The 13,523-nt window shown below is 33.2% G+C and overlaps 2 protein-coding genes across 3 annotated transcripts; one reads left to right on the top strand and one right to left on the bottom strand.

Moving 5' to 3' along the window:
* The first annotated feature begins 2,411 nt into the window (after positions 1 to 2,411).
* On the top strand, positions 2,412 to 6,595 carry LOC146937582 (uncharacterized). The gene is made up of 3 exons (XM_085749465.1): positions 2,412 to 2,423; positions 2,507 to 2,791; positions 5,098 to 6,595. The coding sequence occupies exons 1-3, from the start codon at positions 2,412 to 2,414 to the stop codon at positions 6,412 to 6,414; spliced, it is 1,614 nt and encodes a 537-aa protein (XP_085605591.1). The 3' UTR covers positions 6,415 to 6,595.
* A 986-nt stretch (positions 6,596 to 7,581) lies between these two features.
* Positions 7,582 to 13,312, bottom strand: LOC146937581 (uncharacterized). 2 transcript variants are annotated; one of them, XM_085751829.1, is made up of 9 exons: positions 12,992 to 13,312; positions 12,039 to 12,104; positions 11,716 to 11,823; positions 10,832 to 11,476; positions 10,034 to 10,113; positions 9,049 to 9,537; positions 8,859 to 8,942; positions 8,437 to 8,525; positions 7,582 to 8,339 (listed from the first exon to the last, which is right to left on the bottom strand). In XM_085751829.1, exons 3-9 carry the CDS (start codon positions 11,816 to 11,818, stop codon positions 8,267 to 8,269), a joined length of 1,563 nt encoding a protein of 520 aa, XP_085607955.1. In that variant the 5' UTR covers positions 11,819 to 11,823; positions 12,039 to 12,104; positions 12,992 to 13,312; the 3' UTR covers positions 7,582 to 8,266. The 2 variants fall into 2 exon arrangements, with proteins under 2 accessions (XP_085607955.1, XP_085607954.1); XM_085751828.1 differs by lacking the exon at positions 12,039 to 12,104.
* Between the last annotated feature and the right edge of the window lie 211 nt (positions 13,313 to 13,523).

Here is a 13,523-nt window from a genome sequence, read left to right as displayed (position 1 = left end):
AGCTTTTGTCTTATTTTGTGAGTTGTATCTATCATAACCTCTGTTATAGCAGTTCTTTTGTCTTCTTTCGTCTACGTGTACAAGCAGACAAAGGACATCAGGAACGAGAAGAGCAACAAATAATTCTCCTTTCAGCAAAGCAAATTGAAAGTACTTTCCAACGGGATTATCCATATCAGGCAAAGGGCCAACGTTTGTGATCAAAGTTTCTCAACAACTCTATTTGCGTTGGTACTCTTCTCCAACATCTCTCAAAGCACTTCCTATAAGAGGAGCGGAAGACCTGAAGAATAGGCAACAAGACTCTACTATTGAATTGTGCCATTACTCTGTTAAATTTAATAGCGCAAAAATCTTAGGGAGTCTGTTCATTTGTTCAGTTTACACTTACTGGTTAGAAAAGGTGTAAGAACAAATTAACTTGTTTGCAGTTGAGGCAAACATTTTAGAAAGTCTCTCGCCTGAGTGCTTGAGCATGTAAGTCTTTAGGTAGAGAGTCCTAGATCATAGAAGTCTCTTGCAGCTGTGCTTGAGCAATTAGAAGTCTCTTGCAATTGTGCTTTGTAACGACCCAATTTTAGGATATTATTTATTTAATTGTTTGATGTGTTTGAATTGTTGGGTTAATTGGATTTTATTAGAGATAGATGAATTAAGGGTATTGTTGTAATTTGGGAGTACAAGGCATGTTAGTAATTTAGAGGTGGTAGATTATTTAATGAGGATAATAGTAACTTTGGAGAATTAATAGAATAGAAGTAAATGGTAAAAGAGGATATTAAGTGAATAAGAATGAGTAGTGTTATTTTTATTAATAAGAATAATGACTAAGTCCAATAGGAGTAAGTGAACTAAGCTCAATTGGTGAGAGTATATAAGACTAGTGGTAGTCACAAACTAGGGTTGTGAAATCATTTTTCAAGTTTACAAAATAGAGACTAGAAAGAGAATAGAGAAAGGAAGAGAAGAAAGAAGAGCTAAAGAGGAGAAAAGAAGAGGAAGCTTGGGGAAACCAAAGTAGAGGGGAAGATTGGAGCTAGGGAGCTTAGCTTTTGAATTCTAAGGTAGGGGAAAGGTTATGTTCTTCATATTGATTTATGAACAATTTAGGGTTTTAGGTTATGTTTGTTCTTGCCTTTTTGATGAAATTGTTGTTGATATAAGTTGATTTTCCTACTTTGCTATGACATTGAATAAGTGTATGTGGTGGAATTTTGCTGTTGTTGATTGGCTATGATGTTTGTGTGTTAGTTGTTATGAGAAAATGGGTTTATGAATGATAAGTTGTTTTGGATGATAATTAAGCTAATTTGATGTAGAAAAGAAGTTGAATTAAGTTGATTAATGTGTAATTAAGGTGTAAGTGATTAGATAACATTAGTTTGAGGTTTTCGGGCGAAATTGGTGTGAATTGGATCGAAAAAATGGTGCCGAAACGGTATTTCCCACGAAAACGCAGAGAATTAGCATTTTCCACATCTGAGAGGTTGGCACGACCGTGCGCCTCAGTGGCACGCCCGTGCGTGATGTTGTTTGGTCTACTGACTTTTTCTATAGTTTCTCTCTGAATATCTATAGTTTCAAGTGTTTCTTCAATGGAGTTCAAATTTCGTGCGGTCTTAGACATTTGATTTTTGTTCATGCTTTGAGAGTTTCTATTTCGTGTTTCATTTATCATATTTTTTTAATTTGCATTGTGGCCCTCTTTGTAAGGAAAAAAAAATATTATGGTATAACATTTTAATTTTAATTTTTTGCTAAATAAATATTTTATCTCAGTTTCATCCTTCTTGTAAAATCTTGTTTTTAAAATTCATCATTATTTAATGAATGAAATAATTGAATTTAATAATAATTTTCAATTTTATCTATCCTGATTTAAATCTTAAATCAATTACAAATTTTTTGTCAAAAACTTCAAACTTAATTTTCTTCATCATGAAGGCTGACTATGGCTTTCAATCGATAAATATAGACAAATATACACATCAGTAACCATTTGAATGCTATTATGAATAATATTAAAATTCTATTAAAATAGAATTTGAAATTGATAAAAAAAAATATTAATGTGATGTTTGCTCGATAAAATGAAAACAGTGACATTTAGTTTGTTGATATATTTTTGCTAGATAGAATAATTACGAATACAGGATAAAAACCTAAGCATAAAACCTTAATTTATAATTTGATTTTGTAAAAAGTTGGGGGTGTATTAAAGAATATGACTCAGAAAACAATACCCCCATTACATGTTGTGTAACTTATCCAACATTCTAAAGCCCAAGTAACGAAAAAAAGACAAAAAAAACTGTTGTTCGTTAATCGTTATTATAAACGTAGCATTGTCTTCTGTGTCAGGTTAGGTTAGGGTTTACCTTCAAAGTGCAAACTCGGCTTCTGAAACAACCATGGCTGAACAAGTTAGTTTGTTACCTTCAAATCAAGTTATTTTTAATAAATATTCGTTGAACTAACTAATTGTTTTCTGATTTTGAATTTGTAGACTGAGAAGACTTATCTCACTAATCGAGCAATTCAAAGTAATTCATTAGTTTACGAGGCGGCGTCGCAGCGAGATATCGAGAAGGAAGAAATCCGCCAAAAGATTTTGCGGCAGACAGAATTGGAGGAGGAGGTGTGGAGGGAGCTTGCAATGGAGAGGGCGTTTGGAACCATGCAGAGGTCTCTTGATCATATCGGTGGTTCGCAACCATCATTGATTATGCCCCCTCCTGAAATCAAACATTCTACACAGATTTGTAATAACAAGGACAAAGTTATTCTATTGGTAAAGTTTCATAACTTTTTCTATTCTCTTCTCTTTTATTTCTTTATATGCGGGGATTGATGTTCGAACTCTAAACATCCTACTTCTCCGTAATAAGATGTGTATTTAATATTTGACAACCAAATAACTATGATTCTGTATTTCCAACTATGTGTAGATTTGAAAACTTGAAAACTAAGATTAATCAACTATTTTAACCAATTTTTTACAAGAACTATTTTAACCATTAAAAAAGTTGTAGAATTTTGTTGTCCCAAATAAATGTTAAGAAAATGTTTATGACCGGCATATATAAATAGGTGACATATTATTGATTTTTTTTTTTTTAACTGAATCAAGAGTGAGGAAGACATCAAGGAGTTGCTGAACATCCCAACTAGGTTGGCACCCTCAAGGGACTCCAATCCTCTGCAGCTCACTCATATTTTATATATATCAAAAAAGGGAAGAAAAAAAAAGTACAAGAGGGGGGACTAAACCAAAACCCTCAAAAGAAAACAAAATTATGGAAAATGGAAATTAGGTAACCCAAACCGGTCCCTAATAATATCCTCCCGAACAAACCCGGGCTAAACATCCCACCAAGCTAAATCAGAGATAGCATGACCATGAAACGCAAGCTTGTCTGCACAACCATTACCTTCACGTTACATATCACATATTAATATTTTGTTTGGTTTTAATATGTTGTTGGTCCTTACAAATATATAATTTATACGTAGTATTACAACATATTACATGGAACAATCATATATGAATAAATTTCACATGAATTAAAACAAAACAAAAAACAAAAAGTAACAAAAGTTAATCGGGATATATTTGTAAGCCTAAAGTAAATAAAATATATTTTTATAGGTACTAAAAACAATATATATCCATATGGAGGGATCAACTACACATTTAATTTTTTTTATCTTATACTAGTGGAAAGACGTACATAATTGTCCGTCTTTCCGCTCTTTTAATTGTGCATACGCGTGTAAAACATGAACATTATTTTTCTTAAAAAAAAACATGAACAATATTTTATATTAAATTTTGATTTTGATTAAAATTATATATATATTATGACTTTGAAATTGCAACAAACCCAACAAATCATGTTTATCTTTTTATGCTTACTTTTTATAGTAAAACTAATAACTTTATCTTTTTCAGTATAACACCAATAATATAACAAATATAATATAAATTATTATCTTTTTTAATAGCACCAACAATGTAACATTATTATTATTATTATTAAAATTATTAGAAAAATTTGTTTAAGAGTATAATTTGAATGATAAATAAGTTAGTCCAAAACCCTCTATTTTTTATTATAATATAGTATTATAGGAAAATTTGTTTAAGGGTGTAATTGAAATGATAAAAAGTCTGCACAAAATCCTCTATTTTCTTTATAGGGTTAATTAAGTAAATGGTCCCTATAAATATTCAGAATTTTGTTTTTAGTCCCTAAAAAATAAAATCACACTTTTTAGTCCCTATAAAATTTTCCATCAACATTTTTAGTCCCTATAAAATTTTCCATCAGCATTTTTAGTCCCTATAAAATTTTTCCATCAGCATTTTTAGTCCCTAAAATGCTTAAGAAAAATGTCACAAGGACTAAAAAGTGTGATTTTATTTTGTAGGGACTAAAAACAAAACTGTGAATATTTATAGGGACTAAAAACTTAATTAACCCTTCTTTATATGCAGAGTAGATAAAGGCATAAAGTATAAGATTATTTTTTTTTATAAAAAACATTTAAGGAGAGTGGATAGTGCTTCTTAAGATAGTCACACCCCTGCACCATTCATTAGAAGTTTGTCATTAGCTTAAACAAGGAAGGCTACTTGTATTTGCTCTCACTCCTTTAATGCAATTATGGGTTCAATCCAAACATGCTTATTGAAATCATTTATATTTTGTTTTTTTATCCTGTGATGTTTTATGCAAGAGAACAACTTGGCACAACAAAATCAAAGAGAGTAGAAGTTAGTAAGTGAACACATTATTCAGCATTTTTTCACATTATCATTGCATTGTGTCACACGCAAGACAATCAAACATACTAACTCACGCATTTATACATATTTTTCTTAGATAATTTTGAGCACTGAAGTTTGTTGTGTAAGTAGATCAACTCTGGTAGTAAAATAATTTGTAGGCTACTTGGATCCTTGGTTTTATGTCAACACAAAATAATGCAGTTTAACAAAATGTGATGATGTTCTTATTTGAACATGTAGTGAATGTTGAAGTTGTTAATTGGTCAATGAGCATGTGATGTTTTATTTGAGTATCCCAATTGCAGGCTAAGCCAGATATTGGTCTCTATAGTGCAAAGCGAAAAGCGGTGACACATGATGTTCCTGGCGACGAGCCTTCTGCAATTGGTTTGAACAAAAAGCTGAAGGGGGAGTGGAGTTGTGAACTGTGTCAGATTAATGCCACGAGTGAGAACGGCTTGAATGATCATCTGAATGGTAAGAAGCATAAGGTTAAGGAAGCAAGACAGAAAAGGGAGTTTGACAAGCACAACAAGAAAAGTCAAAACACTGTGATAGAGGTTACTGATACATCTGTTAATACAATAATATCAGGGGTTGATGCAGAAAAAGATCAAAATACTCCTAAATGTTGCATAGCCTTGGAAGTCATGAATGAGAATGTGGTTGATACAAAATCGAAAAATGATGATCAACTTTTCGAGACAATGGTGGATAATGGTGTAAGTGTAACAGAATCCAAAAATGAGAAGAAGCTCCAGGAAATGACGGTTGATGAAAGAGTAACAGAATCTAAAAATGACGAGCAACTTTTGGAGACGGTGTTGGATAATGGTGTAAGTGTAACAGAATCTAAAAATGAGAAGAAGCTCGAGGAAATGACGGTTGATGAAAGTGTAACAGAATCTAAAAATGAGGAGCAACTTTTGGAGACGGGGTTGGATAATGGTGAAAGTGTAACAGAATCTAAAAATGAGAAGAAGCTCGAGGAAATGATGGTTGCTGAAAGCGTAACAGAATCTAAAAATGAGAAGAAGCTCGAGGAAATGACGGTTGATGAAACAGTAACAGAATCTAAAAATGAGAAGAAGCTCGAGGAAATAACGGTTGATGAAACAGTAACAGAATCTAAAAATGAGAAGAAGCTCGAGATGGTTGATGAAATTGTAACAGAATCCAAAGATGAGAAGAAGCTCGAGGAAACGACGGTTGATGAAAGAGTAACAGAATCCAAAAATGAGAAAAAGCTCGAGGAAATGATGGTTGATGAAAAAGTAACAGAATCTATAAATGAGGAGCAACATGTGGAGAAAAATCAAAATGTAGATTTTTTTGAGAGTAAAAATAGTGCTGCAACTGAGGAAGCAGGGAAGAGTGCATTGACAGAAATGATTAAGGCTAGAGGTTTATGGTGTGAGCTCTGTCAAATTGGCACTAACTCACAAGTTGTGATGGAAGGGCATATAAAAGGGAAAAAACACATTAAGAAAATGAATCAATTCAATAAAAAAAATGCAAGTCTTTCATCAACATCCTTTGTATCACCACACACTACTGATGGTGTTAAAAAAGAAACAGACCAAATGATGGCACACATGAACAATTCTAAAGATGGAATATAATGTTTGAATTTCAAATGAATTGCACTTAGTAGTTGAGTCAAGAGGAGTTGGAACTTATAAAGCACTATATGAGCACATGCAAGGTGCTATATTCACTTCTTGCAACTTGATATTGATATATTTGACGTTTACTTAGATTTTTTTTATGTGATTTTGATTATTGATTATTGATGTAATGGAGCCTTACACAAGGACTCATTTGACCAGATGTTGATGAATTTACTAGGTTATATCTTTCATTACATTTTATTTTTCGCTATAGGTTTTCTGTTTTAATCTTTAACTAGCACTTTCAGTGTCAACTAACTCTGTCGATGGAATGCAACTTAGGAATGACTATTGACTAGGTTCAGTCTAAATTGCATATGCTAATTAGTCATTACTAGGATCATATATATTCTTATTAAGAGTAAACATAAATTTCTTTTAGTTGAAACAATATCTCAAATTCTTGCTCCAAAAATGTTAATTTTTCTCTTCTTATATGGTAAAGATGAGTCAACAGGCACGATTATATTTAGTTTACAAATGAAGAGAACAACTTTAATCAGGTACGGTCATATTTAGTCATCAAATAGTCACATGGGTGTAAACTCTGGACTAAAGTGTTATTTCATGTTTGTCAACCAAATTATAATTTATTTATAAATATATACAAAAAATCTAACGTACTAATCTATAAACAAATAGATTAAGGATAATTGCATACCTCAGTTGGTAAGCTCGTGCTCATAACATAGTATGAAACTAAGGAATAAAAACAAAAAACTAGGGAAAAGGAGCGGAAGAGAGAATAGAAATAAGTATTGTTATTATTCTCTGGTGTATCACAGTATATTACATTACAAGCTATATTTATAAAGAAATATAATAACTTAGAGAACTAGTCCAATAGTCTAGTAGTATGAATCATTAATCCATTTGTTATATGGGCATCCCCTTATAATATTCCTAACATTAACATTTTTATAAATTGGAGAAACAAGCGCCTTGTGAATGAATGGGTAGGGTAAGGTATCAAGGTGCTTTGTGAAGGATTTCAATTTCAATCAATTTTCCACTGGATCATCTACTTATCTTTCTACTCAAACAATACAAATAAATTAAAATCATTCTTCTCAAATATTAAAAGCATAAGTTGATAACTCTTCCAAGCAACCAACCAAATTGGAACAAACTAAGTTGCCAAAGCACTGCCATGATAAAACCATCCACAAAATAATGACATGTATATACTGCATTTGGTACCCTATTACCACAAGCAGCTGCATGAGAAATGAGATTTACAATCCAAAAATTCTAGATTCTAAAAGTTTTCCCGTCATACAGGAGAGGCGGTTTTGGGTGTCGAGGCAACAGCGGAGCCGCTCAGATCATGTAGTTCGGAATCAGGCTTAATGTAGTCGCAACACATGGAATTGAAGCCCGGTTATTGGTGGTCTTGGACATTATTACTATTATTCTCTGTATCTCTCTTTTTTTTTTTTTTTAATATTGTTTGGTTAAATAGGAGAATAAAGAAATAGTAACAAAATGGAATAGTTTATATCTGTGTGTGATGACATGGTTTGATGTTTAGTTTAGTAGATGAAAAAGAGGAGGTTTGAAGGAACAATGAAGAAGGTAGATGGATGGAGGGAGTGAAGAAATAGGAATTTAGTTGCAAACACATTCAAAATAGGAAAGCACAATATCATCAAATGTAGTTATGTGACTATCTAGCTGCCAAAATCCTACAAAAAGTGGCTCCCATTGTGTGAATAGGAATTTAAAATATGAATGTGAATTTTTAAACTGTACAACCCCATGACTTAGAGAAACCACCCACAATTTTAAGATCAGTCATCAGCACTCAACCCATGGAGGAACTGGTTTCATCAGTTTCATCATCCTCACTAAAGCTAGACGGCAACACCACAGCAGATCTACATTATCATAATTGAAATTCATGCTGTTAAGGCTATGCTCAATATATTTTGTTCTTCAATGAAGACAGAAATAATGAAAGATAAAAATTGTCACCTCTGAGTTTTCCTTGGTTCAATCTCAGCAACAGGTTCTTGTTTAATATGATATTGATGAAGTAAATCAAACTTAGCTTGCTTTGCAACCTAAGTGTTAATGTTAAGAAAAGATAAGGATACATAAATCAAGATATACACAAGCATGGAATATGGGGAACGGGCTCAAAAGAAAATATTAATAAATAGTTTTGCTTGAGCGCTGTAGCACCATATGACTATAAGGTAGCAAAATTTTAACAAATAATTTTTGTTCCGTGATATGCCAATTGGTAGAATTATTGTCAAATAGCAGTGTTGTAGCACTGTTTATAGTGGAATTTCATCACACCGCTATTTTCTGCGACCACAATTGACAACACCGATAGAAAATCAAATTATCAAATACCACAGATGAAAGTAAGTTATGCATCCAAGACTCACCACAGTTTCTCTCAAAGGCAATCTTACTCCATCTGACTCATGATATTCTTTTTTAATCTTTCTAGTCCCATTGAACTTTTCTTCCTGCAAAAAATGCAACCAAGCATACATGTTAAGTCATCTGTAAACAAAAGAAACTGATGATTACACGAAAAGGAAAAACACAGAAAGCACAAGTATATTTGTGGACCTTTGCCATCCTTTCAGAAAGCCCTCTTTCTTCAGAATCCATAGAAATTCGAGAATTATGCATTGTATTTGAAGGTTCGGATTTTATATATCCACTCCTTAGTACATTCTTCACATTACCGTTATTGTAGCCATGTAGTAGTGGATCTGACTTCATAATCGCCGGGTTATTCTCGTGATAGCGATGATCACTGGGATTAGAAGCAGAATCAGATCTCATCCTTTCAACACCATGCTTAGTGCCTATTCTATGATTTCTAGTGCCATTATAAGAAGGTGCTTCCCCAGTTGAGTCTACGTCCAAATCCACAGGAAAGTTCTTGCCAGGCAAATGATTGGTATGAATTGGACGATCCTGAAAATTTGTTCTTTGTTGAATAAGCTGGCGGGATTTCTTATCCTGGAAATCAGAATCATGCAAGGAGCCCAAGTCACCACCTTCCATTTGTAAATCTTGGGAACTTAATCTGTTCATATGTAAATCATATCTCTGCAAATACGTATGGAAAAACAAATAAGTGAGACAAAAGTGATTAACAATATTTTTTTTTTGAAGAAGCAAAACTAGCTCACCGAAATCGGCACCAGGGAGAATTGAACCTGAGACCTTGAGAGGATTACACTCCAAGGTCCCAAGGTAACACCACGAGGCCAACCCAATTTGGATTCAAAAGTGATTAACAATTAAGCAATGATTTTAAAAAAATCATTACTCATCGTAAGCATGTGTAACATTCAGTGTTGTTGAATAGCAACTATATCGTAGCAGAATTCTAACAAACCACTCTTGTTCCGCGATCTATTATTTAGCAGTGTTGTCAGACTGCTGCGATGCGGAATTTAAGCACTGATTTTCGTGATTCGTGATTGACAACAATGGTAACATTAAAGATCAGGTTAATGTCCTACTTATGATTAATGTATCATATTTGTTCAAATAAGATGATGAAAAATAAAGGATGAACGCATCGTGAACTTCAACTTACAGAGTTTAGACACGATTGCCTGTTTGGGGCAGAGTCATCTGGAGAATTTGAAAGAGAGGGGTTTGCATCATGGTATGTTTCTGCCAAAGCATATTCATAAGATCAGAGAGGAAAAAATCTCAATATTCTCAAAATAACTAGATGCAATCAGATAATAGATCAAGGATCAAGTGACTAAACAGAAATATAAAAGACAACAAACCCTCACATAAGTTATGACAAAATCGCTACAGTGAAGCATTCAAGTTGATCATAAATTCTATTATCCAAAACAAGCGAAGACACATTGTCAAAAAGATGGGCATGTGATGGACATGTGTGGTTCTTAAAAGAAATATCCATTTTCACAGCCATAATTCATTTGTTTTGAGAAAGATATATAGAAACAAAACAATATTTCTTTGGGCATTTCCTTCAAAAAAAAAAAAACCCATAGCATCATCTGATAAAGAGCGATATGAGCTCCAAGTCAAGCTACAACGTTTATAAGTTCAGAACTTGGTTTTAGCCTTGTCTGCAGCTCGAACAATCCTCTCGAACATATGTAATTTTACAAACCATTAATAGTGAAAATTTCAAACAAGGTGCTAACATGTTAAAAATTCATTCAGGACCTCAAATAATCAAAACATAAATGCAAGGTTGTCAAAATCGAGAGTCTACATAGACTCATGAAAGGTCCGTTGGCTCAACTCGTGAACTCAGATATAAAACCTGCAGAAGATATAACTAGTCTTGCAAAGCTAATTGAACGGGACTTAAAAAATTGGAAAAACTAAATGCATATAGTAAACCTACCATTAACTGGATTTGCAGTTTGAAATTCAAATGCCCCTGGAGGAATTGTATCAAAATCTACATTAAGTAGTGGGCCATCTTCCAGAAAATACCTTCCTAACCGATTCTTAACAGCAGTTATAGCCGCATGCTCTATCTCTTTCTTCACTTTTAAATATCCTGATGGTTTATATCCCGTAGGATTTAAGCGTGGAAGAGCTCCATTTGGTGTTACGTGTCTATAAGGCTCCATATCATATGGATCCTGTCCTTGGAGATAATACCGTTCTTGCAAAGATGAGCTACTCTCAGGTGATGAGTTATCCGTTTCACTATCATTTTCTGTACAATGGTTTCTATGAACATATTTCATATCTGCAACTAACACTTCATGATTATAGAGACCATGACTCTCAACCTCTTTGGGATCCAAACACCTGTACTCACCATGCTTAGTGCTTCCACATGAATCTTGCCCTAGTCCACTGACACGGTCTTGAACAACACCACTTGATCGATCTTGTCGTCCATTAGCACATACTTCACCTTTCATCAGTCTCTTATCTTTTAACCTTCTATGACAAAACCATCCCGAGATTTGCTTTTCTGTCAACGCTAGTTCATTAGCAAGTTCAACTTTCATTTCCTCTGTGGGGTATTTGTGCTCTGGAAACAAAGTCAAAAAAGAAACTCCTCAAGAACTAAAGCTTAGCAAGGTACATTAACACCTATCCATATGACAAAAGAAGCATACTTTTAAACTGCGGTCTGCAGCCGCAATATAACGGTTTTTAGGTATTCGCAATGGCATCACAACAGCAATAGCGGCCGCATTTTACTATACTATAAAAGTTCAGAACATAACCGCAACCGCTATTTAAAACCATGAAAAGAAGTACTCTTACCGTTATAAAAATTTTCCAAGGCCATAAGCTGTGCAGGGGTTTTAAGCTTTCTTTTACTATTTTTCTCCGTAGAGGTTGTATTGTCTTCTAATTGCAACTCCATCGGTTCTGAAAACCAAAAGAAAAGCACAAGTTAAGTACGCATGTTAGAATGGAAATGAACAAGACAAATACAAGAGCGATTCGAATCAGTTTAATGTTGGGAAATTTAATATTTTTCGTAAGAGCCAGAAATCTGCCTTTTCTGATCTAGAAGCAGAAAGAAACACGTTTTTGTCAAATACTGAAAAGAAATTGTGCAAGGAGCATGCATAACTAGGAACCTGCTTCAATGAGATAGATCCTCCCCTAATAATCTTAAGTTGTTGAGAAGTGGTTTAACACGATCACTAAAAACATATAGCAAAAGAATTTCATTCTTAGCTGGCAGCAAAATTTCTTTTCTCAGTGCATAAACAGATTACAGAACATCATAACCACGCCATGCCAGCCATTTCTTTCTACCCTCACAATCATTCTTCACAAAAACCATTCACCAAAAATACTTTACATAAGTTATCTCATACACATTTTTTCTTTTTTGGAAACTCATATCCGGCATAAGAAGCGACTAATCCGAGGGACCAATCTCATTGTGGACTAACGGGGAGCCCAATTGAAGTCAGAGCAAAGTCATGTATGAACTGGACTAACACAAGTATTGTTGGCACCTGGGGGATTTGAACCTCAGACCTATAGAGGAGCAAGCCTTCACTAGGCCAACCCCCTAGGATTGTTTTTTGGTAGTGGTCGAGGCTCGAACCCCGAACCTTCCATATATTATGCATTGTCTCTGAGTCCCCTTGGATTTATCTCATATACATATATTAATATTTATATATTATAAAACCATAAAACCAAAACATGTGATTTGAAAGAAAGTTACAAAGATAGAGACTTTAACTACACCAAAAAAAAGCTCAAAATTAACATTACCTAATAAAAGGCAACATACAGAAAGTAGATCCAATAACAAAAGAAAAAACAAGTTCAAATTAGGGTTTAAAAAAATGTGTAACAGAACTAAATATTTATTTTATATTTGGACAAAAAGCTAAATATTTGAACACCTAAGAAATTATATTTTAAATAATGAAAAAAAAATTCAACTAAATCCCTGAAAAATAATCCACCATTACAAAAATCTTCCCCCAAAATGCAAACAATGCATGAAAATGAATCAATCATAAGAAGAAAAAAAAAAGTAAAAGAAAAAAAAAATCTGTTAACACAATACCTTCCATGGCTGTGAAAAATTCTGGTGAATCGCCTTATTTTCACCAAGTTTTAGGGGTAAAGGTGCAAACTTTATCACTGGCTTCTCAGAGAAAAGAGACCCATTTGAACAAAACCAAAGGAAAATGCAGAAATATGTGGGGCATTAAATTTGACCCTTTGATTAAGGTTAGAAAAATTAGGGTGAAAAAAGGGAACTTGTTTTTATCTTTGTGCATGAATGGTTCTTGCTAGAATCAAATTTTGCAGGATATTTTTCATCCTATCACTGAAAAAGAATATTAAAATTTTGTTCTGTTTTTTCGGTTTTAATTATTGAATTGGATTTGATTTGCTTCTGTGTTTTTTATTTCCAGAATGAATGTGGAGAAAAGGAAAGAAAATTAAACCTTAATCAAAAAACAGAAAGAAAAATAAAATTGAATAAACAATTCAATTTTATTTTTTTTTGTTTTTTAACTATAGGATTAAATTAGTATATAATGATTTTTTTTTTGAGGGATATATAATGAAATTTATTATTAGTCGTCATA

Source organism: Medicago sativa, chromosome 3, assembly GCF_051527215.1.
Source record: "Medicago sativa cultivar Bolivia chromosome 3, Bolivia_mono, whole genome shotgun sequence".
NCBI classification, from domain to species: Eukaryota; Viridiplantae; Streptophyta; class Magnoliopsida; order Fabales; family Fabaceae; genus Medicago; species Medicago sativa.
This window is presented reverse-complemented; position numbering and strand designations above follow the sequence as displayed.